Source organism: Crocodylus siamensis, chromosome 2 (genome assembly GCF_052110815.1).
Source record: "Crocodylus siamensis isolate JL-2025a chromosome 2, ASM5211081v1, whole genome shotgun sequence".
Classification (NCBI taxonomy): domain Eukaryota; kingdom Metazoa; phylum Chordata; order Crocodylia; family Crocodylidae; genus Crocodylus; species Crocodylus siamensis.
The window spans coordinates 161,386,995-161,410,477 of NC_143396.1; the positions used below are offsets into that span (position 1 = coordinate 161,386,995).

The window sequence follows — 23,483 nt, forward strand, 5'->3', positions numbered from 1 at the left end:
CTGGGATATGGCCTCAGGGTTGCCAACCCCATAGCCAGGGCCCTGTGGATGCGCTGCCTCCATCAAAGGAAGAACTTGGACAGAACCTTCCTCCTAGACCACCTGGTTATGGCATCAGAGGACTGGCTGGCAGACACTCATGCCCCTGGCAGGTGAAGGATGTAGCCCGCCAGGACAGATGGCAGGCAAGGGATGTTGCCCATGAGGGTGCGAAGGACTGGCACCTAGCCCTGCCTGCCCCCCTGACATTCACTTGCTGCCCAGCAGCAGGCCTCACCTGGGCCTGGGAGGAGGTCCTGTGCCACCTCCAGCAGCCAGAAGCCCCTGCCCTGGGTTCAGTGCCACCCAGCTCCCCTACCTGGGCCAGGCCTGCCACTCACCCTGGCTGCACGTGCACACAGAGCAGGAGCTGCCTGCAGTGGGTCCAAGACTACACATCGCCCTGCTGTCCCTGAACACCACCTGTCAGAGGAAAAACCACCCACAATGTGGGGGGCGCTGGCCACCGTCACCTCTGTCAAGCCCCCTTCCCACCACCTGCTTCACGTACCACAGTATGTGTACCTATGGGGGAATGGCCAGAGAATGAGACACTGGCCACCTGTCCTCAGACTGTGCCCCTAGGCATCCCCACCCTATAGCCCCCCAACCTGGGGCACACTAAGCATTTTGTACATAGTTTTCATGGGGAAGAAGGCTTTTTACTATTGGTAGGTGGCATGGGTGGAGGAGGGGCATTCTTTGTTGAGGTTGGAGGTGACCTCTGTTTGTAGAGGGGGAAGAGGGGCTCTGGTTGATGTGAGGGAAACAAAAGCTTGTTCTTCTGAGGCGTGTCTGAAGTAAGCATGGTGCTGGGGGTGGGCAAGGAGGGGTGGGGAGGTCCATGGGTGGCAGTGCAGGTAAGCTAGAGTGGGGAATGTTGAAGGATGTGGTCAGCCAGTGCCTCCCACACCCAGTGCCCTGACCCCTGTTGACAGATGCATGGTTCTCCTGGGGCCTTGGCAGGGGGAGCTGCTGTTGTTCCCACAGGTAGTGCTCCCACTGCCAGGTGTCTGCCATGCATCACATCTCCTCCTGGGCCTCACAGATGTTAAGCAGCACACAGGCTGTGATGCTGAACAGAGGGAGGTTGTTCTTAGTGAACTCGAGGGAGGTGGTGAGGGTGCGCCAGCATCCCTCAAGGTGGCCAAAAGCACACTCCACAAGGAAACAGGTCCATCCCAGGCAGCAGTTAAAGTGGGCCTGGTGGGGGTCCAGGTGGCCAGTGCAGGGCCACATGAGCCACAGCAGGTTAGGTCTCCAATGAGGATGGGTGGAACCACCAAGGCACCAAGGTGCAGGTGGGTCACCCCCAGAATGAAGCACCCGTTTTCCACCAGTCCCAGTAGGCTGTAGTTTTGGAAGATGCAGCATCATGGGCACTGCCTCCCCAGCTAGCACTCGCACATGAAGACACCTCAGTGGAGCATCATGGAGTGAAAGCCCCTCTGGCTGCCGTAGTAGGGCCAATCACCATGGGGTGGGCAGGTGACATGGATGTAGGTCCAGTTGAGGGCCTCAATGTACTGAGGGAATCCCAGAGCATGGGACTTGACTACTACTGCCGGGGAGTCACGCATGCAGAGCATGATGTCCCCCAGCATGTCCTGTAGGGTGCCACACACCTCCAGGACAGCCTCTTCTGTGGTGGCCACGCTCACACCAAACAGGTTGTTAGGCATGGCCAGCTTGAGCAGGGCAAGGGCCAGTCAGTTGTCCACAGGGAGGTGCAGCTGCATGCTGGTGTCCTGCCACTCCACGTGTTGCCAGAACTGCTCCAGGAGATCCCACAAGGTGTCATCCTGAAGGTCTCTAGCCACTGCTTATCATCCCAGGTCTGCTGGACAACATGACACCACCAGCCCTGGCTGGTCTGTTGGCCCCAGAAGCATTGAAGTTGCAGATCCAGGAGGGCAATGGCAGCCCCAGAACTGGCATCCTGGAGCCCATTGTTGGCATCCCTAGTGGGGTCCAATCAGACAGATGGGGTCAAGACAGCAGGTGTGTGATGGTGACCCTGGGAAAACGCACAGTGGGTAGGCAGGTGGTCACTGCATGTGGGGAAGCTGGGAGGGATGAAACAGGCGTGGCGAGGAGGCAGTTGGTGTGGTGGGCCAGCAGGGTCCCACAGCAGCCAGCATGAGTACAGGGCCTACCCAGCAGGTGTGATGGGCCAGCAGGGTCCCACAGCAGCCAGCATGAGTGCAGGGCCTACCCAGCAGGTGTGGTGGGCCAGCAGGGTCCCACAGCAGCCAGCATGAATGCAGGGCCCACCCAGCAGGTGTGGTGGGCCAGCAGGGTTCCACAGCAGCCAGCATGAGTGCAGGGTGCTGGCCATCTCTATCAGGGGCAGTGGCAGTGGCAGAAGTAGCCATGGTGTGGGGAGGCACAGGTAGCAAGAAGAGCGCTTCTGCATGATGTCCCTGCACTGTGTATACTGCTCCTGGCCACGGACATGGCTGGCCAGAAAGCAGTAAGCGGGACTGGCTTTTGAAGAGAGCTGCTGGCAGCCAGAGCCTGGAGCTACCCTTGGTGGTGGCAAGGGCTCATTGCAGGGCCCTAGGAAGCGGAAGCAGATTTACTGCCAACGGCAGCAGATCTGGTCCCGCTTCCCTGTACATGTAGACATCTGCCTGGGACCAAGTAATTTACTCATGAGTAAACTGGTACCTCAGCAAATGCACGTGTAGACACACCCACTGATTGCAAAAGGGTTGCTCCTGATTTCCACTGGTATAACAGAAGACAGAATCAGGTCTCATTGCATAGTCCAGGCAACCAGATACTGTGCAAGTTACACATATTTTTTAGACAATAATGCAGTGGTTCTCAACCTTTCTAGACTCAAGGCACTCCTCAACAGGTTCAAGTTACACATTGATATGTTCAAGCAATCTCTCAGAAAATGCCAGCTCTTAGTTTTTGCTCATTTTTGACTGCAAAAAAATAAATGAGCAATTCCTCTGTTGCAAAGAACACAGAAATATGGCAACAGGTCTGAATGCATTTGACACAATGGATTCCTATTTAAAATCTCTAGTTCATCTTGTGATTAAGTGTGTCCATCCAGCAGTGCTAACATTGTGTGGCACCCTGTGACACTCTAGAAAGAACATCAAGGAACCCCAGGGTGTTGCAGCACCCTGGTTGAGAATCGCTGCAATGTGTCAGGAAGTTTTGTTTTTGCCAGAAAGGGCTTGAAGATTGCAAATCTCATACTACATCAGAAGCACTCTGCAAGGAAAATGAAATAAATGATGTCACTAGTTCACAGCACATCTCATTTAACTCCATTTTTATTGGAGGACTTTTCTAGGTCTTCCATCATCAACTCCTGCTGGTTGATCATCCAGTTCCCTTTCTTAACTGTTTTCCCCTCATCCTCAGCCTTTTTACAAGCTTGGTCCTGGGCAGGCTGGCAAGTGGCTGCCGGTAAAATGGCATTGTTTTGACCTCGCTGGGAGTAAGCGTCCCTGCGAAACATCTCTCCAGAACAGAGCTGAAGTTTAAAGGCTGCCTGGAAACCTCGGCGAAAGTTCTCATTGAAGAAACCATAGATGATGGGGTTGATGCTGCTATTGAAAAAGGCCAGCCAGTGAGCAAAAGGATAGATATAAATGTTGATCACCTGCAACTGGACTTCTGTCAGATTGGCGTAGTCTGAGAGCATCATCAAAGTCCACAAGGGAAGCCATGATAAAATGAAAAGCAAAGCCACAGTGATGAGCATTTTGATGACTTTCTGCTTCTTCTTGGACACAGCATGGCGCTGCTCCTGGCCATGTTTTCCTGTAGTTGGCACTGCTGTGTTGAAAAGAGCAATACCTATCCTAGCATACATAATGACGATGAGTGACAGTGGAGCCAGGTAGATATTGGCAAAAAGCACGGTTGTATATATTTTTCTCATTTCCTGATTGGGCCAATCCTCCCGGCACCAGTATACTGGGCTGGTTTGATTGTTATAGCCAAGAATCACTCGGAAATACTTTTCCTCTTGCACCTGCAACATGACAGCAGATGGGCACATGATAGCAACAGCCAACACCCAGATGACAACAATGATGACAACCGCAGTCGATATGGTAAGCTTCTGCTTAAATGGGTAAACAATGCTTCGGAACCTGCAGCGGAGAGATGGAAATATCAGAGGATAGCTCTCAAGGCAATATGACTGATACCAGTGTTCTTAAAGTCCTAAGAAAAATATAGAAGAACCATCCTCAGGAAAAATTGGCCCTGCCTCATTGCTTTAATATTTACCAGGAGTTCCATCTGGGCTTTGCAGCCCATGCTAAACTATGTGGTTGGGACGACACTGTTACCTGTATCTGAGCTAGCTACTTTGTAAAGATCTATCTAAGCTTTAGTTGAACCTTTCACTGTGAAGTGGAGCACACCCACAGACAATTCCCCATCTGTTCATGCTTGCCTGGACCACCTCCCTGACCAATGACAATCGAATAACACCCTTGTGGCACCTGCAATAACTGCTTATATGGAAACTTAACATTAAGGAAGTGTTACATTTTTCGCATCCCATCTTGTGTTACTTACCAGCTGGGCACAAGAAGAAGCTACCACCTACCTGTTATCTACTTTATACTAGATATAAATAGGTGCCAAAATGCTGCTCAAAAGTGTGTTTATGAAACACCTGTGCTAAATCTTGCAGCCGTTAAAAAAAATGTAACATGCATCAATTCTGGATGAACTAAATATATGAGTACTGAATGAAAATTGCTATAGCTATGTTTAATTTCAAGGTTATTGTTTTCAAATTTGGTCCTCACTTCCCTATGTCTGACAGTAAAAGGAGGGGGAAGGGGCTCGCAGAGAAAAAATTGGGGGGGAAGCAGAGAGCAAGGACCTATCTATCTGATTCCCCAGATTTATTTCCCCTGCTGTAGAAATGTGAGGGGGACAAATTCAAGGAAACCTCCAATAATTATATTATATACCTGGAAAATTATAACAAAATTATACATTTTCCATATATAGAATCTAATTATTGGGGGGTGTCTTATAATCAGGGTCATTTATTTGAGTAAATATGGTAAATCTCCTCTGTTGAACCTGCAAATAACACAGCTGGGAGGAAAAGGTCAGCAGAAGGGTTCAGATGCCTAACTACTGTGATCCAGGCCCCCAGCACTGATCTCCCATCTGTCCTGCTACCACCAGGCTGATCATGGTCCTTTGGCTACATTAGCAGTCATCAGAAGGGAGGGAGGATGCAGGGTCTGTGCGTTGCCTGGAGACTGATGTTTCCAGACTGGAATAGGAGTATTCCCTGTTCTAAGAGTCTCTTCTATGCGGGGAGGGAGGCACTCTGACTTGTTTTCCTCTTTTCCCATTTTAGGAAGTGATCAAAGAGCAGGGCACAACAAGTTGCTCCTCATGCTACAAGCAGCAGCAGGGAGAGCTGAGTTCACGCTCAGTGGGCTTCCCTGAAGTACCTGTTTTTCTACCCTTCTTATGGAAATTCAGGGGAAGGAAATTATGTGGCCACACTTCACCTTTCCTTGCTTAATTTTGCCAGCTTCTCAACTGAGCTGAAAAATACCCAGAACTAGAGATACAGTGAAAATATAACAATAGATACTTGGATATCCTGAGAGAACGGTCACTGTACATATTTTAAATTCCTGTTGGCTTCAGTCTTTTAATATCTTACCTGTCGACTGCAATTGCAACCAAAGTGAAAACAGAGGCTGAGACAGAGATTCCCTGGACCATGCCGCTCATCTTGCAAACTAGGCTTCCAAAGGGCCATCCTGGAAGGCACAAAGTGAAAGAGCCTGAGCAATTTCTAATTGTTGCCGTGTCACTTCAGTGTTGAAGGCTCCATCCTTCCTCTGATGTGCATGGCAAACTCCCTAAAATTAGCAAAGTGTATATTAAAATGAAGGAGCATGTTGCTGTCTAGTGACTCAGGATAAAGTAACTTAACAGGTGGAAAGATTATGTAAGTAGAAGATATTTGGACTGAGCTTGTAGATGTGTTTCTCATCCCTAAAGTGACACACATGTACCTATCTCCTTAACCTGAATGCAGGTTAAAGCAATATCTCCTGAGGGAAAGCAGGGACAGGCACTGTAGCAGTACCATAACTACTGCTGGGCAAGTGAGACACAATCCCACTGACATAAAGGAGATGCCAGAATGGAGACTCCCAGAGAGTCTGAACAACCTAAGTGTGGTGCCAAATCCACTGATTTCCATAGCTGCTAGTGTTAGTAATCTGTGGCACTCAGTGAAGAGTCAGGGTTTGGTGTGGGAGTCCCTCACAGCCATTGGGACAGCTGGAAGCTTATGTGGGACACATCCTATTAACCTTGGTCTTCTCAACAGCATCACACCCTGCTCTGGGAGCCACTGCTACTACAGGGAGAGGTGTCTGCACAGCCAGCACCCAGGAGGAATCAGGGTTACTGGGAAGTGATCCCCATGCTGCTCAGGGCCAAACTGTACCAGTTTGCTGTAGTTGCAGTGCTGTAGTTGGTTCCATATATAACATGGACCTTATAGATTTCATAGACATTAAGGCTGGAAAGGACCTTGCAAGATCATCAGGTCCAGCCCTCTGCCCAAGGGGCAGGAAGTTAGCAAGGGTCAAATTATCCCAGCAAGATAAGCATCCAAATATTTCTTAAAGGAATCCAGAGTATGTGCCTGCACTGCCTCTGAGGAGAGTCTATTCCAGGCCCTGGGGTCTCGAACAGTAAAGAAGTTTTTCCTTATGTCCATCCTTACCTTACCTGACAGAGGGAGTTGGTAGTCAAATTTTAAATAAATCAATGAAAAACGGCAGAGAAAAATGGAAGTTAATAATATATTTCTTACATTCTTAGAAGAAGATATTATTTTATGTTTTTAGCATTAATATAATAATTGCATAAAGTGTGGATAACAACATATCCTTTGGAAAATATAGTAAAAAAATACCCTTCTTTCAAAATTGTCCATGAAAGTATATTAAACAGAAAGGGAGAGAAAAGAGGAAAGTTTCCATGCACAAGAAATACCACAAAACACATGCAGTTTGCAGGGTCAATCAAAAGACATTATTTAACCCTGTGTTCTTTTATGAAACTATTGCTTATAGCTGTGGCTTCAACACTACTTTAAATACCTTAATTAATATCTTCTGACTGGCTCATCTTTTGAGAGCCTTTTCCAATTTTGAAAAATGGTTGCTAACACATTTAAAAGATAGTCGCTAGAAACACTGTGTAGATAACTAGTAACATATATGTTGCTAGTATTCTTTTAACATTTACTGCTTCTTCAAGCATTCAAAGACAAGAATGATGGCATTTATCTTCAAACCAAACTAGATGGAGGCTTGTTCAGCATTATAAGGTTTAGAGCAAAAAACAAGGTGAAAGAACTGGTTTTGAGAGATTTTCTGTTTGCGGGTGATGCGGCCTTGGTTGTCCACAGTAAACCTTCCATGCAAAATCTCTTGGACAGATTTTCTGCATCATGCAAATGTTTTGGATTGACAATTAGTCTCAAGAAGATTGTGATCACTTGAGGAATTGTGTTTGTGCCTGAAAGCTTGCAAAGAACTTTTTACAACTATTTAGTTGGGCTATTACAGAAACATGCATGGAATAATAACAAACGATCAACTAAGATGAAGATGTGACTCTATGAGACTTGCATGCTGTCATCCCTGCTTAATAGTTCAGAAACATGGATTACATATGGTAGGCACATCAGGAAACTGAGCAGATTCCACATGAGATGCCTGAGCAAGATCCTGAAAATAAAGTGGGAAGACAAAATGTTAAACACAGAGGTGCTAGACCATGCAGGATTGACACACTTAGAAACCACTATCAAGAAGAAGACGTTGCAATCGCTTGACGATATCAGGAGAATAGGAGACCTTATCCCCAAGAACATTTTGTATAGCAAGATTCAAGATGGCTCTAGAAAGTGGGATTGTCCTTTATGGCAGTACCATTGAGTATGCAATAACGATATGAAGTTGTTCAATGAATTTAGGAGATTAGTGGGGGAAGCACTGAGGGCCCAAAAGGTAGAGGATATGGGAATCTACGAGGGATGGTCGTACCTTAAGAGGACGATCCTCCAGGCTCAGAGTGTGACAGCCCCCAAGAGAAGGAAAGGGGGTAAGAGCACTTTGAAAGCCCCATGGCTCAGCAAAGGCATTTGAGAATGCCTGAGGGCCAAAAGGGAGACCATCAAGAGAGAGACCATCACCAAGGAGGAATACTCCTCCTCAGTCCGTAAGTGTAGGAGGGCCATTAGGAAGGTCAAGGCGGGGGTGGAGCTCAGGATTAAGGACAACAAAGTCCTTCTTCAAATACATTCAGTTCTAAAGGAACTGGCCGAGGTCATTGCAAGTCCCCTGGCACAACTTTATGAGCACTCATGGTGCTCTGGTGACGTACCGGAGGACTGGAAGAGGGCCAACGTGGTCCCCATCTTCAAAAAAGGCAGGAAGGAGGACCCGGGAAACTATAGGCCGGTTAGTCTCACCTCGATCCTAGGCAAGCTGTTAGAGAAAATTATGCTGGCACACATCCTGGAAGGGCCAGCAGGAGACTGCATGCTTAGGGGCAACCAACAGGGGTTCATCAGTGGAAGGTCCTGTCAGACCAACCTGGTGGCCTTTTACGATCAGATCACCAGATCGTTAGACGCAGGGGTAGCAGTGGATATAATCTTCCTGGACTTCCAGAAGACTTTTGACACTGTCTCTCACCCTGTTCTCATTAAGAAACTGGGGGGCTGTGGTGTAGACACCCACACAGTCAAATGGGTCGCCAACTGGCTGGAGGGCCACACCCAGAGGGTGGTAGTAGATGGGTCCTTCTCAACCTGGAAGGACGTGGGCAGTGGGGTTCCGCAGGGCTCGGTCCTCGGGCCCGCACTGTTCAACATCTTCATCAGCAATTTGGATGAGGGGGTAAAAAGCACCCTGTTCAAATTTGCTGATGACACTAAGATGTGGGGGGACGTGGGCACATTGGAAGGATGCAACAGGCTACAATCAGACCTAGACAGGTTACAAGGGTGGGCGGACGAGAATAGGATGGGTTTCAACACAGACAAGTGCAAGGTGATGCACCTTGGGAGGATCAACCGGCACCATACCTACAGGTTAGGGATCTCCCCTCTTGTCAGCACGAAGGCGGAAAGGGATCTGGGGGTCATCATTGACTCCCAAGATGAACATGGGCCGGCAGTGTGGAGAGGCAGTCAGGAAGGCCAACTGCACCTTGGCATGCATCCACAGATGCATCTCGAGCAGGTCCAAGGAGGTGATCCTCCCCCTCTATGCGGCACTGGTCAGGCCGCAGCTGGAGTATTGCGTCCAGTTCTGAGCGCCACACTTCAAGAGGGATGTCGACAGCATGGAGAGGGTCCAGAGGAGGGCCACCCGCATGATCAGGGGACAGCAGGGCAGGCCCTATGAGGACAGGCTGCGGGGCCTGAACCTGTTCAGCCTCCAAAAGAGAAGGCTGAGGGGGGATCTTGTGGCCTGTTATAAACTAGTCAGGGGGGATCAGCAGGCATTGGGGGAGTCCCTGTTTCCCCGAGCACCGCCAGGAGTGACCAGGAATAACGGTCACAAGCTGGCAGAGGGTAGGTTTAAATTAGATATCAGGAGGCGCTACTTCACAGTCAGGGCGGCTAGGGTCTGGAACCAGCTTCCAAGAGAAGTGGTGCAGGCTTCTACCCTGGGGGTGTTTATGAACATCTTGCTGGGGTCATTTGACCCCAGTATTCTTTCCTGGCATGGCAGGGGGTCGGATTAGATGATCTGCTCAGGTCCCTTCTGACCCTAGAAACTATGAAACTATGAAACTACATTGGGAGTAAGAAGGCACTGGGTAATGTAGGGCCCCTGTTAGACTCAAATGGTAATCTTCTGGCTACGCCAGATGAGAAAGCCAAAATTTTTACCAAGTTCTTTGCCTCTGTTTTCTTGGACAGGGAACAGGACAGCTCTCCCGCCACAGGTAGGGGCAATCTTGGGGATAACACTGCCAGGCCTTGGGTCTGCACAGTAGTTAGGGATCTCCTGGAAGGGCTGGTTGTTTTTAAATCTGCGAGCCCTGATGCCCTCCACCCACAGGTGTTGAAAGACCTGGCAGGGGTCATTGTTGTGCCCTTGGCCCAGTTTTACAAGCAATTGTGGTTCATGGGCCAGGTGCCCAGAGATTGGAAACTAGCTAATGTGATCCCTATTTATAAAAAGGGAGAAAAGAGGACCCAGGAAACTATAGGCCCATAAGCCTCACATTGGTCTTGGGGAAAATCCTTGAAAATGTTATCAAGGATCACATCTGTGAGGGGCCAGCAGGGGAGATCATGCCCAGGGGCAATCAGCATGGGTTCATCAAAGGCAAGTCCTGCCAGACCAATGTGATGGCCTTTTATGACCAGGTAACTAAATCCCTGGATGATGGTATTGCCATGGACATAGTCTTTCTGGACTTTAAGAAGGCCTTTGACACGGTCTCTCACCCCATTCTCATTAATAAATTGAGCGACTGTGGCACTGATGCCTACACAGTTGGATGGGTCAAAGATTGACTGATGGGGTGCACCCAGAGAGTGGTGGTGGATGGGTCGTACTTGACCTGGCAGGATGTGAATAGTGGGGTCCCCCAGGGCTCGGTCCTGGGACCTACACTGTTCAACATCTTCATCAGTGACTTGGACGAGGGGATGGAATACACGTTGTCCAAGTTTGCCAATGACACCAAGATGTGGGGAGAGGTAGGCACACTCAAAGGGAGAGAGAGGCTGTAATTTGATTTAGACAGACTACAGAAGTGGGCAGTTGGTAACACGATGGAGTTCAATGTAGATAAATGCAGGGTGCTGCATCTGGGAAGAAGGAATCCACAGCATACATACAAGCTGAGGAGCTCCCCTCTTGAGAGCACAGAGGCGGAAAGGTATCTTGGAGTCATTATTGATTCCAAGATGAACATGAGCCGCCAATGCCAGACTGCAGCCAGCAAGACCAGCCATACCTTGTCATGCATCCAAAGGTGCATCTCAAGCCGGTCCAGAGAGGTGATACTCCCCCTCTGTGTGACACTGGTCAGGCCACAGTTGAGTACTTCATCCAGTTCTGGGCACCGCACTTCAAAAGGGATGTGGCCAGCCTGGAGAGGGTTCAGAGGAGGGACACCCACTTGGTGAGAGGCAGTAGGACAGGCCCTATGAGGAGAGACTGAGGGACCTGAACCTGTTCAGCCTCAGCAAATGGAGGCTGAGGGGGGATTTGGTGGCTCCCTACAAACTAGTTAGGGGAGATCAGCAGCAAACAAGAAGGGTCCTATTCCCCCCCAGCAGCACCTGGGGTGACAAGGATCAATGGCCAGGAGCTGCTGAAGAACAGGTTCAGGTTAGAGATCAGGAGGCACTATTTCACTGTTAGGGTGGCTAGGATCTGGAACCAACTTCCTAGGGAAGTGGTCCTCGCTCCTACCTTGGGTAAATTCAAAACAAGGTTGGATGAACACCTGCCTGGGGTTGTGTGATCCCAGCGTGTGCTCTGGCCAGTGGTGGGGGGTTAGACTAGATGATCTATTTAGGGCCCTTCTGACCCCTAACTACTATGAAACTATGAAATATAGAAATTTGGAAGGAGTGTGCAGAATCCTGTCCAATCTGGAGGGAAAACCTGGCATTGGGTGCAGTTCAATATGAGGCATCTTTGATCCAAGGATGGATGCAAAGTGGGAAAGAAGAAAACAGCATGCTGTAAACTTGGACTCCAACTCAGGCAAGACATGGATCTGTGAAACTTGTAACACGCTGTGTCACTCTCAATTTGAGTTTGTCAGCCACAAGTGGATTCATCAGGCACTTGACTAGACATCTTATGTATACACCATGATCCAGAGGATTGACACTTGCCTAGATATGTAGCTCTCGCTTTAATGTTGATGAAATAATCTAGAAGTATGTTCCTTTTGATGTTGGTATTCTAGTTTTAATTGATTTTTAATATGCTATTAATTGTAGAGGGTGCACTGATAGAGATTTTTTGGGCTGATATTGATGGCCGATTTTTAACAAGCCATATCAGCCAATACCGATCCAATTGCTGATATGCAGTCTGACAGCTTGGAAAGCAGCATCTGGCTGGTATATCTGTTATGGGGGAAGGGGCGAGGGGGAAGGAAGGGGTATGAGGGGACGGATCAAGGCCCCACAGTGAGGGAGGGAGTGGGGATGGGCTTGAGGCAGATGCTGCACAGCCAGGATGGAGGGCAGGATGGAGCCACAAGAGGCTTATCTGAGGGTCATGGTGCGGAGGGCAGCTCCTGCCATTGCACACTCCCCAGGGGGGCATGGGGGTGGGGGAGTGCCCCCAGATTTGGGCACAGGGTGAGGGTGGGCTGCTGCTGTGGGCTGGGGTGGCACTGAGATCTTATCAGCAGAGGGCTGGGCTGGACTGCGCTCAGCACTGGCAGTGATGATGCTGAAAGTGGGGCTAAGAAGGAGGGCTGCAGCCACCCCAACATTCACTGTAACCCCCCTCCCAATGCCACCTGCCCCAAGCGCAGTCTAGCACAGACCCCACTGGGAACAGCTTGATGCCCCCCCGGCCCCAGCCCACAGCAGCAGCCCACCCTCACCCCATGCGCAGATCCAAGGGCACACGCCCCCTATGCTCTCCCAGGGTGCGTGTAGCAGTGGGAGCTGCCACCCCCATGCCTCCCAGATAAGCTGTTCCTTTCTCAGCCCCAGCCCAATCCCACTCCCTCCCTCATCACAGGGGCCTTGATCTGCCCCCCTCCCCCACAATGCCCCTTTCCCTCCCTTACCAGCTGGACCCAGCAGCTCTCCACACTGCTGGGCTGCACTCCTGGCCGCCTGCATGCTGCACTCTGGCTGCTGCATGCATGGGGCATTTATCAGTGATATTATCAGCCACTTCAGCCAAAAAAGGCTGATTACTAATATTATCAATTTTCCTTATACTGATGCCGATCTGATATGGGACCAATGTATTGGTACACTTCTAATTAGGTGTACTGTAATACACTACCATTTATAATTCTGTAAACCTTGACATTAAAGAAAACCTCAAATTTGATAGGAAATGGGGTATATTTTAATAAGCTATGATGTAAAATTTTGCATAAGAAGACATGCTAAAAAAAGATACTTTTCAAATGGTCAGCAAATGGAGTACAGGATCATAAGAAAGCAGGGCTGGAACGGACCTCAAAAGGTCATCTAGTCCAGTCCCCTGCTCAAGGCAGGATCATCCCTGACTAAACAATGCCAGAAAGTATCTGTCCAATAGGGCAGTGTGAAGCTTTGGTACCTGATTTGATTCAACAGAGATTTGACCCAATTCGGTGGCTGAATCTCCAAATCCAAATCAAATCATGGGACCCTTTAATCTTTCTGAATCCAATTGGAACCCTCTGAATTGATTTGGAGAGATTTGGAAAGATTTGGACATAGACACAGCTTTAAATGTCTTTTCTACATACCTCTAGATAGGAGGTGGCTCAAGAATGCTGCAATACTGGGGTGCATGGAGCATCCCACAGGAGCATGGAGGGCCCCCAGCACACTTGGCAGTAGACCTAGAAGTGGACCAGAAGCACTTCTGGTCCACTTCCGTGTCTACCGGGGAGCATGCAGGGGGTCCCCCCAAGCTGCCCCCTCCCCAGCTCTGCAATTGGTGACTCCTGGGTCTGGGAGGGGCACCCAGGGTTCCCCCTGCAACTGATGGCCAAGCTGGGGGGGGCCCACATGCTCTCCAGCGGATCCAGAAGTGGACCAGAAGAACTTCCGGTCCACTTCCAGGTTTGCCACCAAGCATGTGGAGGGTCCCCTGCACTCCTGTGGGATGTTCCATGTGCCCCAGTACTGCAGTGTTCACAAACCACGTTGGTACCTCGAGGTATGTAAAAAAAACATTTAAAGCTGCATCTATGTGTGAATCACTGATTCTCTGAATCAGCATTGAATATTCAGATTCCGGTTCGACCGAATTGAATCAGCAACAGTGATCCAAATCAACAAATTGAATCACTGTCCTTGATCTGAGTCGATCCAAATCCAAATTGAATAGGGCCCACTTCGGACACCCCTACTGTCTCACCTGCTTTTGAAAATTGCCAGGGATAGAGATTTCACAATTTCTCAAGGTAGCCTGTTCCAATGCTTGATTGCCTTCGTAGTCATAAATTTCCTCCTAATCTCCCATCTAAATTTCCCCTTCTGTAGCCTTAGGCAATTATTCCTAGTCCTATCCCCTGTAGCACAGAGAAAAGCCTATCTCCATCCTCTTTATAATCACCCTTCAGGTGTTTGAAGACTGTTATCAACTCCCCAATCAGTCTTTTCTTCTCCAGATTCAATAACCCTAGCTCTTCCAGCCTTTCTTCATAACTCATACTTCCTGGGCCTCTAAACATTTTTGTTGCTCTCCATTGAACTCTTTCCAATCTGTCCACATCCTTCTTGAAGAGTAGGGCCTAAACTGGACATGGTACTCTAGGTGAGACCTCACCAGTACTGAATGGAGTGTGAAAACTGAGGTACAAAAGGCATTAATACTTCAGTCTTCTCTACACGATCTGTAAGTAGTTTTTTTTTCTGCATTTCATAAGGGACCTATGGTTTCTTTGGTCTTCCTCTTATTCTTGATATACTTGTAAAATCCCTTTTTAGTGTCTTTTACCAATTGTTTCTCAAATTATTCCTTGGCCTTCCTGATTTTCTCCCTGCATGCCTATGCAATATACTTATACTGTTTCCTAGTACTATGACCAAGTTTTCACTTTTTATACAATTGCTTTTTCAGTTTCATCTATGTTAGCCAGACTTGTGCTTTCCATTCTTCTGTTGCATCAGGATAGCTTACTCCTGCATCCTTATAATCTTCTTTGCTGTATTTGTGCATGTATTTAATTTGATTAGACAGATATTGAATTGTACTGCCCACATGGAAAAATATTGTTTCCCCAAAAGCTAATTAAAAATTTGCATGAAATACATGCCATAATTTGTCACATACAATACCTCCTAGAATACAACATACTCCTTGTTTTTGAAAGCCAGAAAGGGAAAAAAGGATTTTTCCATAGTTATGGCTGCATAAAGCACAAACTGAACCTAATCTTGAGCTAACTCATCCTCCCTTTCCTGATTCTCTAAAGGTCAAACTGTAGCTGCTGTTGAAAACTGCTCTCCATGGTTGGATCTGTGATTTTGAAAAGAGCCGTCTCCTGGGATGTGAAATTGGAGGTGAGACACCAGGAAAAAACAAGGAGCCACTTTTAGACATCAATATTATCCTAAGAAAAGTTAGCTTGATTAGTTGAACATTGAGGCCATTACATTGAAAAGGTAGTAGTTAACCCCTGTGGAGTGAAAGTTCAAATTCCATACAGCCAGGCAAAACCAAGGACAAGGTCATGGAGAAGCACAAAGTATGACATGGGCTTATTAGATGAATGTCACAGTACAGGGTGTGGGCATATGTCAAAAATACATGGAAAATGTATGTTATTATCACTAATATTCTTTACATTTTTAAAATTGTCTCTGTAGCTGAACTCAAAACAAGCTCATTTCAGAATAATAATAGGTATTTTACCAACCCACCCACCCCCAAAAACCCCAAACCATTAACTACATGAAAAATCTGACATTCAGTCATTACAAAATGTCAAATTATGTGTATTGATATCACTTAGTTGCCACAGTTACTTCCCTATTTTGTTCTTGATTCTACTTTCCATTCATTGCACTTGTTTTGTCAGCTGAAGGCAACATAACTTATTCATCACACAACTGGTGTAATCATGTGGAGGACAGGCCTTTTTAGAAATATCTACCAACACAAATGTAGTTTTTCTATAGGCAAATATTCAATTTTATAATAACTCTTGAGTGTCATTTGGTTGACCTCTGTAATAGTTAGGAACCAAGGATTTGACTCTGAACATTCTTGAACTTTCAGTTCTGATCCAGGAAATTCTTCTGCCAAATATCTGTGTTGGTTATTTTAGCAAAAGCTTTTACACATCCTTACTTAGAATGCATTTCTGCAGCACAGGTAATTTTCCTGAAAATGTCTACATTCAAGCAGTCAGAGTCTACCTACCTGCTATTATGTTGTCCAGGAGGGTAGTAGGCATGCAGAATATACCCACCAGTAAATCACTGACAGCAAGGTTTAAGATGAAGAGGTTTGTAACTGTACGCATATGCTTGCTCCTCAGAACGATGAAGCAAACCACTCCGTTGCCAACCATACACAAGAGGAAGATGAGGAGGTAGGAGATGATGAAGACTGCTGCCACTGGAGGCTGATGCAGGTAGAAGTCTACATAAGAAATGTTGCTTTCTGTGTATGGATGCTTGTATGTCCCATTGAAACTTGGCACATGAGGCCAACTGAATGAAGAATTGGAATCCAGTTTCTCATTCATGTTGTATTGTTCCTTGCAAGATAAAAAATAGCACCTTATGTGTGTTTAAAAATTTTGTGTGTCCAATAACCATAAAAACAGGCACTACCATATTCCTAATAATAAATAATCTTGTAGTATCTGCCTGAACAATTAGATATACTATATTTGCAATACTGACCACATTATGTGCACTCAGTCCATTAATATTTGCCAATTCTGTTTCTAATAGTCCATGATCTAACAAACCCCAAATTGCTACTAATTTTACTTTTCAGGATTCATATGTTCGACATGATTTTCCTTATTTATTTGATAAATATGGAATTTGTCCCTTAACAATTACACTGACTTACAGTCTAGAAAGAGTAATAGCTGGATACTGGATCCTAGATTTAGGCCAACTTTAAAAAAAAAAAAAGAGGTAATGGATTTTGCAGTTCCTCAGTGTCTGACTGGAGACTGTTTGGGTCTGTTGCTTGGAAATGTTGAAGCACTGCTATATCCCACTAGCTTCAGCTAGAATTTTTGGTGTTCTCCACCCCAGAGCACAATGCTCTTGACAATAAAAACTGTGCACACATAACTAATTAATTACCTCATTTGAAAATGTTGGCCTTTATGTCCAGTACCTCAGAGAACTTCAGAGCTAGGCTTAGGAGGCTTAAGTAATTAGAAACATAGAATTCCCCCTGTACCAGTAGAAATTAAACTTTTCTTTCTAGCTATAGAAGATAACAAGATATCACTGGACTTAAAGTTTAGGGTGTTACAACTGAGGTGTCTATGGCTATGTACTTGAAAGGGGATGGTCATATTCTGTTTTTTGGGTGCTGTATTTCTAAATACAGAGGATTTGTTTCCTCCTGCAGCTGGGAAAGCACCATGTTATCTCACTTATATTTGCTTTTTTTCTTTGTTCTTTCAACAAGACATATGACATTTGAAACCAGAAGTGAATATTTTACACTGTGTGTGTTGTAAAAGGAAACAAACATTTTAACTGCTTACAACATTAACCCCGCCCGCCCCCCCCAAAAGCAAAAAATGACACTTTAAACTTGGCATGCTCCTGTGCTCAGCTCAGCACATGCCCAGAAGAGGCATTGCATTAGTTGGACCCAGCTTGCCCAATGTTTGTATAAATCAGATACTTCAGTGGGGCTTTTTTGCCATTTTTATATAATAGCTGATTGAATCAGCTATTAGAAAAAAGCACCAAAAAGCCCGGTTGAAGTGCCTAATCTATAACAGTCTCTGCAGAGCCAGGTCAAACTACCATACCGCTTCTTCTGGTAAGGCACTTTTTTTTTTTTTTTTTTAACATCTGTAAGCAGCCACAGAGCATGACATTGAGACTGTCCTGTACATCCCAGTAATTAAAAACCACCACTATAATACTAATGGCAGGCCCAAATGAACCTAATTGTTCTTTTTCATTCCAAATTCCTATTTACAGTTCAGTCATGTAATCTTTTTCATACACTGGAGTCCATAAGAGTCTGAGTGTGAATGCACCAAATGTAAGGAAACTGAAAGTAATTTTGAAAGACTGTATATTATGAAGCATAAAAAGACAACATTCACAAATATTAATCTGGTATGACAGAGAAGATATGTACAAATTACCCTTAAAACTGCCAAAAGCCAAGTTCCCTTGAGAAGACAGGCTACATAAACAACCAGCCAAAAGGGAAATACTAGAGAACGTAACAAGTCAATTTAGAACCCGACACAATGGAAGATGAGGGACATAAAATAAAAAAGCAGTAAAACCTGAGAAGGCAGTGCAGGTTAAGAAATCTTGTGCTTAAGCACAGCTTAAATTTCTGCTGGACTTCAAAAATCAGTTAAAGGCAAACATGCTGCTGAATGTGTTCATATACAGGGGACTCTCTTTAAAATGATTACTAAAATTATAGCTCCTAATAGAACACGATTGATTTTTATTACTCTGTTTACAAGTAAAACAGGGTTGTGTCAAGCTGTGGAAAGGAATCAATAGACTAAAGCTGGAAGGACTGTTCTGTAGATAAAGTATTGCTGTGGAATACAAATCTCTGAATTTGTTTCTTGATTCAACCATTGACTTTGAGTGTGATACTGAACCACCCACATTTGATCTCTTGGGCATATCTACATGTGATGCTATGTCACCATAGCAACGTGCTAGGGTGTGGCATAGCATCCACAGAGGCCTACATGTGACCATCAGCTACTTCACCATAACGATGCACTACCCCGTTATAGCATGCCACTACGGCGAAGTAGCTACTAAAAATAACCGTGCGCAGTGCGTACAGCACAGTATGGACTGTTACTGTGCTGTGACTTAGTACTTCCAAAAGGAAGTAATAAATTATGGTGCAGCAACAACATTGTTATAGCAACACATCTAAACACACCCTTTGTGTCCCATCCCCAACTATGCATTGGAGATTATATCATCTTTCTTCCATTCTTTGTAATTACATTGTAATTACATTAATCTGTTTACTTTGTAAGTGAAACTCTTTAAGGTAAGAACTGTGGTTATTGCCACTACAAACCTTCATCTGCAACTATAAGAAATAATTTTGAAAATGTCCAAGACATCCTATAATACGCCATAGGTAACAGGAGGGTAGACGAGGGTATTACTAATGCCCTGCCGCTGCACCAACAGGGAAATAGTAGGTTAATGTGCATCCCTAATACGGAAGAAGACAAAATCTACTGCAATCTATGTCAATTTAACCTAACTGATGCCCTGCTCTGCTTTTAGGGTACCCTTTCCTCCTCCTTGCCCACCATGCCTTGATGTACTTACTGAATTGAAAAGGGAGGCTGCCTTGAGAGTCCTAGAACAAACTTTGATCCATCCAATAGCCAGCAGGACCCTCCTGAATGCTACTGGCCTCGATCATGCTCCTAGGCTACGTGGGCATCCTTTCCATGCCCCAGGGCACCTGTAAGCCTTAAGGGCTAATTACATGGCTTTGCCCACCCCTATACCATATCTCATGCCTCTCAGGTGTTGCTGTACCATCATTCTCCTATTGGGCCTTTGGCCTTGTCAGCCTCCACCCCACTTCTCTAGCTGGGCCTTCTAGCTTAGGCCCACAGGATTAAACATAGCTTATAGGTACCCGCTCTAGTCTTGCCCCTCAGACACTGGGCCCCTGGACCCTGTCTCCACCTCTCTTGGGCACTGGGCTCTAGGCCCCTGGCCCCAGCTTTCTGCAGGCTCTGGGCCCACTCTGGCTTGAACCTGCCCCCAGCAGGATTCAAGATGACCGCCTACCCTTTGGACATCATTTAATTCATAGACTCATAGATTCATAGACATTAAGGGCTGGAAGGGACCGCGCAAAATCATCAAGTCCAGCCCCCCTGCCATAGGCAGGAAGTCTTCTGGGATCAAACAATCCCAGCAATATATGCATCTAAATGCCTTTTGAATAGGTCCAGAGTAGGTGCTTGCACCACCTGAGGGGAGTCTGTTCCAGACCTCGGACACTTGGACTGTAAAGGAGTTTTTTCTTATGTCCAGTTTAAAATGGCCTTCCAGAAGTTTGTGGCAGTTAGACCTCATCATCCCTTGGAGAACCCTGATGAACAACTGTTCTCCCAGATGCTGGTGCAGCCCCCCCTTATATACTTATAAGCTGCCACTAAGTCCCATAAGCCTGCTCCAGGATGAAGAGTCTTATGTCCATGGGCAAATGGTGCCTCCTGAATCAGGCAAGCGCTTGCCCCCCAAGCAGCCAGTCAACAACTGGGGAGGGGGGTCCCCCATGGCCAATCTTGCAGACCGAGGGGGGGGCACTTCCAGACCAGTGCAATCAGCTGCAGAGGAACCTGCCCCCCTGGTTGGCACGATCAGCCACAGGGGGACTGTGGGGATCGCTTCTCCTGTCACCCCCACTCTCCTGGCCAGCACTCTCCAGGGAGGCAACAGCACTCTCACCTGCCCCCCCTGCCCATTGCCTAAGCAGGGAACGCTGCTATCAGGGGATGCACAAGAGCTCTCAGGGGGTTCATGTGCACCCCCATGCACCCCCTATGCATTGTCACTGCCCATGTCCCTCAACCCCTCCTCATAAGGTTTGCTCTCTTGGCCTTTGATCATGCGGGTGGCTCTCCTTTGTGCTCTCTCAAGCTTATCCACATCCCTCCTGAAGTGGGAGGTCCAAAACTGGACACAGTGCTTTAGCTGTGGCCTCACTAAGACTGAGTAGAGTGGGAGGATGATGTCCCTGGTTTTGCTTGAGATGCATCGGTGGATGCATGCCAGAGTTTGGTTTGCTTTGCAGCCACAGCATCGCACTGGGGGCTCATGTTCATTTTGTAGTCAATCAAGAACCCCAAGTCTCTTTCTATCATGGTACTAGAGAGTATAGCACTGCCGAGCCTATAAGTGTGATGCTGGTTCTTCCTCCCAAGGTGGAGCACCCTGCAATTCTCTGCATTAAATGCCATCAGGTTTTGGACCGCCCACCTTGCGAGACTGTCCAGGTCAGCCTGTATCCCCAGCCTATCCTCCAGTGCGACTCCCTTCCCTCATAGTTTAGTGTCATCCATGAACTTTGCCAGTCCACACATGACACCCAAATCCAGATCATTTATGAAGGAGTTGAAGAGTACTGGCCCGAGCCAGCCAATTAGATCTGGCTTCAGTATTTGTTTACTGATCAGGCCTAACTGTATGTCATAAAAGCTGTGTTGAGTCTAATGAACAATAAATTAAATTACTGTAATATCATATCAAAACACATGACAAAATACTTTAAATTAAAAAAAATGAAAATAGATACATTCAAGCTACTTACTATATTTATTTATCATAACCAGAATACAGATTGAAGGGAGGACCATTGTCTTATTTCCTGGATATGAGAGGCTGTAGTCTGACTTTATGCTCCAAGTGGAACTCACTGAAATTAAAGGGGAGAGCTTCAGAGAACAAGTCACAGTATGATGGCAATAACTATCTTCATTCTTCCTGCTGTGTCCTCCACTATGCAGTTTTTAATTTGCCTCCTACCCTTTCCTGTGGTTACCTGACATGTTTACCCTCATGTTTACTTCTCAAGAAAACATAGGTTTGTTATATTTTGCATAACAACCTGATTCAACAATATCAAATCTTTTTAGGCAGAGGCAGAACGAGCCATTTCTGTGCCTTCTGTGATAGTACTGGCCAGGGCATTGGTGGCAATAGAAAATGTCATTGTTGTAACCCCTGTAAATCAACAGCTAGGACTGGTTCTGCACTTGCCCACCCATACTTATGCTACTGCTTGCCTGTCAAGCAAAAAATGGGATAACAATCTTTATGCTGACAAGGCTCAGCTTAACTTTCTGGAAAAAAATTGTGATGCTATTAAATACTGTTTTTTTACCTTCTGTGCCAAACTTACAGTTTTATAGAGATTAAATGATATATCATGCTCTGCTCTATAATATATGGATTTCTCTGCCACTGCTTTCCTATGCACTGATTAAAAGGCCTGCACTTCAGTGCTGGCAAAGATGGCTGGAAAAATTCCCTTCCAATTTATTCCTTGCACCTTCAAATGACTCAGTGTCTACAAATTATTTTTACCAGTCTTATCTTTGTTAATAATCTTTCTCTGATGCATACTTTTATTTGGATTCATTACCTATCAAATGTTTTAATCAATCTGAGTCCACAGTTAGCTACTGCTGGAAAATGTTTTACTGCAAATGGTATCCACCTGAAAACACACCTTGGTGGTTTTACCTCAAAGCAAACTCAAGATAGGGGGCATTAAATGTGCATGAAGATGGTCTGACTGCATAAGTATGGCAGTAATAGCCTGGGTTCTGCTTTTGGGTACAGTGCAGAAGTGATGTATAGTCTCAGTACACCCACAGCAGGCCAAAGACAGTCAGTGCCTCTGAGAGGCCATTCAGAAGGTCTTCCCTACTTCCTTCTTGCAGTACAGCAAAGAAATAAGTTGTAGAAGTTTATTCTCACATTTGCACTGTACCAGTTGCTATGAAGAGGTAGGTGGGAAAGGTGATAATCACCTCCCAGGGCAAATTTAAACATGGCCCAGTGGTGCATTCACATCTCCTTTTGATTGATTCCTGGTTCACCCAAAGTTTAAAGCCAACTGACTGACAGTGGCAACATCATTTCTATTCAGGCCCAAGTAAGGAAATCAGTTAACTTCATGGCTCATTATAATTCCTTCTAAACTCTTCATTCCACAGGTGTTAACAACCCTCTCTCCTTTTTCATCACCTTGAGGTTCCACTAATCAAACTATCCTTTTTTTTTGCTATTTTTCTGTCTGTTAGCTGATCGGGGTAAAGTAGCTCCTATTTCACAGTCCTACGAACTGTTTTTAACTCTCTCTAGTTAAAGCATTAACTCATGTGTAGAAATAAATTTTAGTGGCCACATCTACACATCACGTAACACGAAGCATTGCGTAGCATGAACCTAAAAGCTCTTCGGCAATGCTACTCTGCAGTAAGTTGGTTACTGCGCAGTCATTTAGTACTTGTGTATGCAAGTACTAAATGACTGCGCAGTAACAACTGCACAGTCAGAGTCTTGTGTAGATGCAGCCAGTGAAGCATTGGATGCACTGTTGAGACTTTGATTAATGAATCTGAAAAAAAAGAGATGTGCATTTAATTCTAATGACTACAAGACTAATGAAACATCTTTTAACTATTTTTGCCTAGTTTGTTTTTTTTCATACATAATGCACATTCTAATAAAGTTATATTTGTTTTTGTTTTGATCTTAAACTGAGTAATAAAGCCCAGAGCCCTGCAATATTAGTAAGTTTGTATTTTCTTTTAAACTGGAGAAAAATATTTGTTTTATGTGGGATGGTACACCCCACTATCTGCACCCCACCCCACTTGTAAAAATCCTAGATCCGTTTGTGTTCATCTCCTATTCTTTTTCACACTCAGGTAGTGAACATGCTCACAGTGCGGAGCACCTGGAGATCAGACACTGAACTCCACACCAGGCA

General features: G+C 46.0%; 1 protein-coding gene across 8 annotated transcripts in view; it reads right to left on the minus strand.

Annotated features, from left to right (window-relative positions):
- Window positions 1-229: 229 nt before the first annotated feature.
- The window catches only part of NPFFR2 (neuropeptide FF receptor 2), a 67,599-nt gene continuing 44,345 nt past the window's right edge, over window positions 230-23,483 (minus strand). For 5 of the 8 annotated variants that reach the window (XM_090031959.1, XM_090031957.1, XM_090031960.1 and 2 more), the window contains 4 exons: window positions 21,294-21,398; window positions 16,176-16,515; window positions 5,717-5,816; window positions 230-4,163 (listed from right to left, as the gene is read on the minus strand). In XM_090031959.1, the coding sequence (XP_089888085.1) occupies window positions 3,320-4,163; window positions 5,717-5,816; window positions 16,176-16,503 (1,272 nt within the window). In that variant the 5' untranslated portion in view covers window positions 16,504-16,515; window positions 21,294-21,398 and the 3' untranslated portion in view covers window positions 230-3,319. The remainder of the gene's footprint in view (window positions 4,164-5,716; window positions 5,817-16,175; window positions 16,516-21,293; window positions 21,399-23,483) is intronic. The other 3 variants (XM_090031962.1, XM_090031956.1, XM_090031963.1) reach the window with 1 other exon arrangement.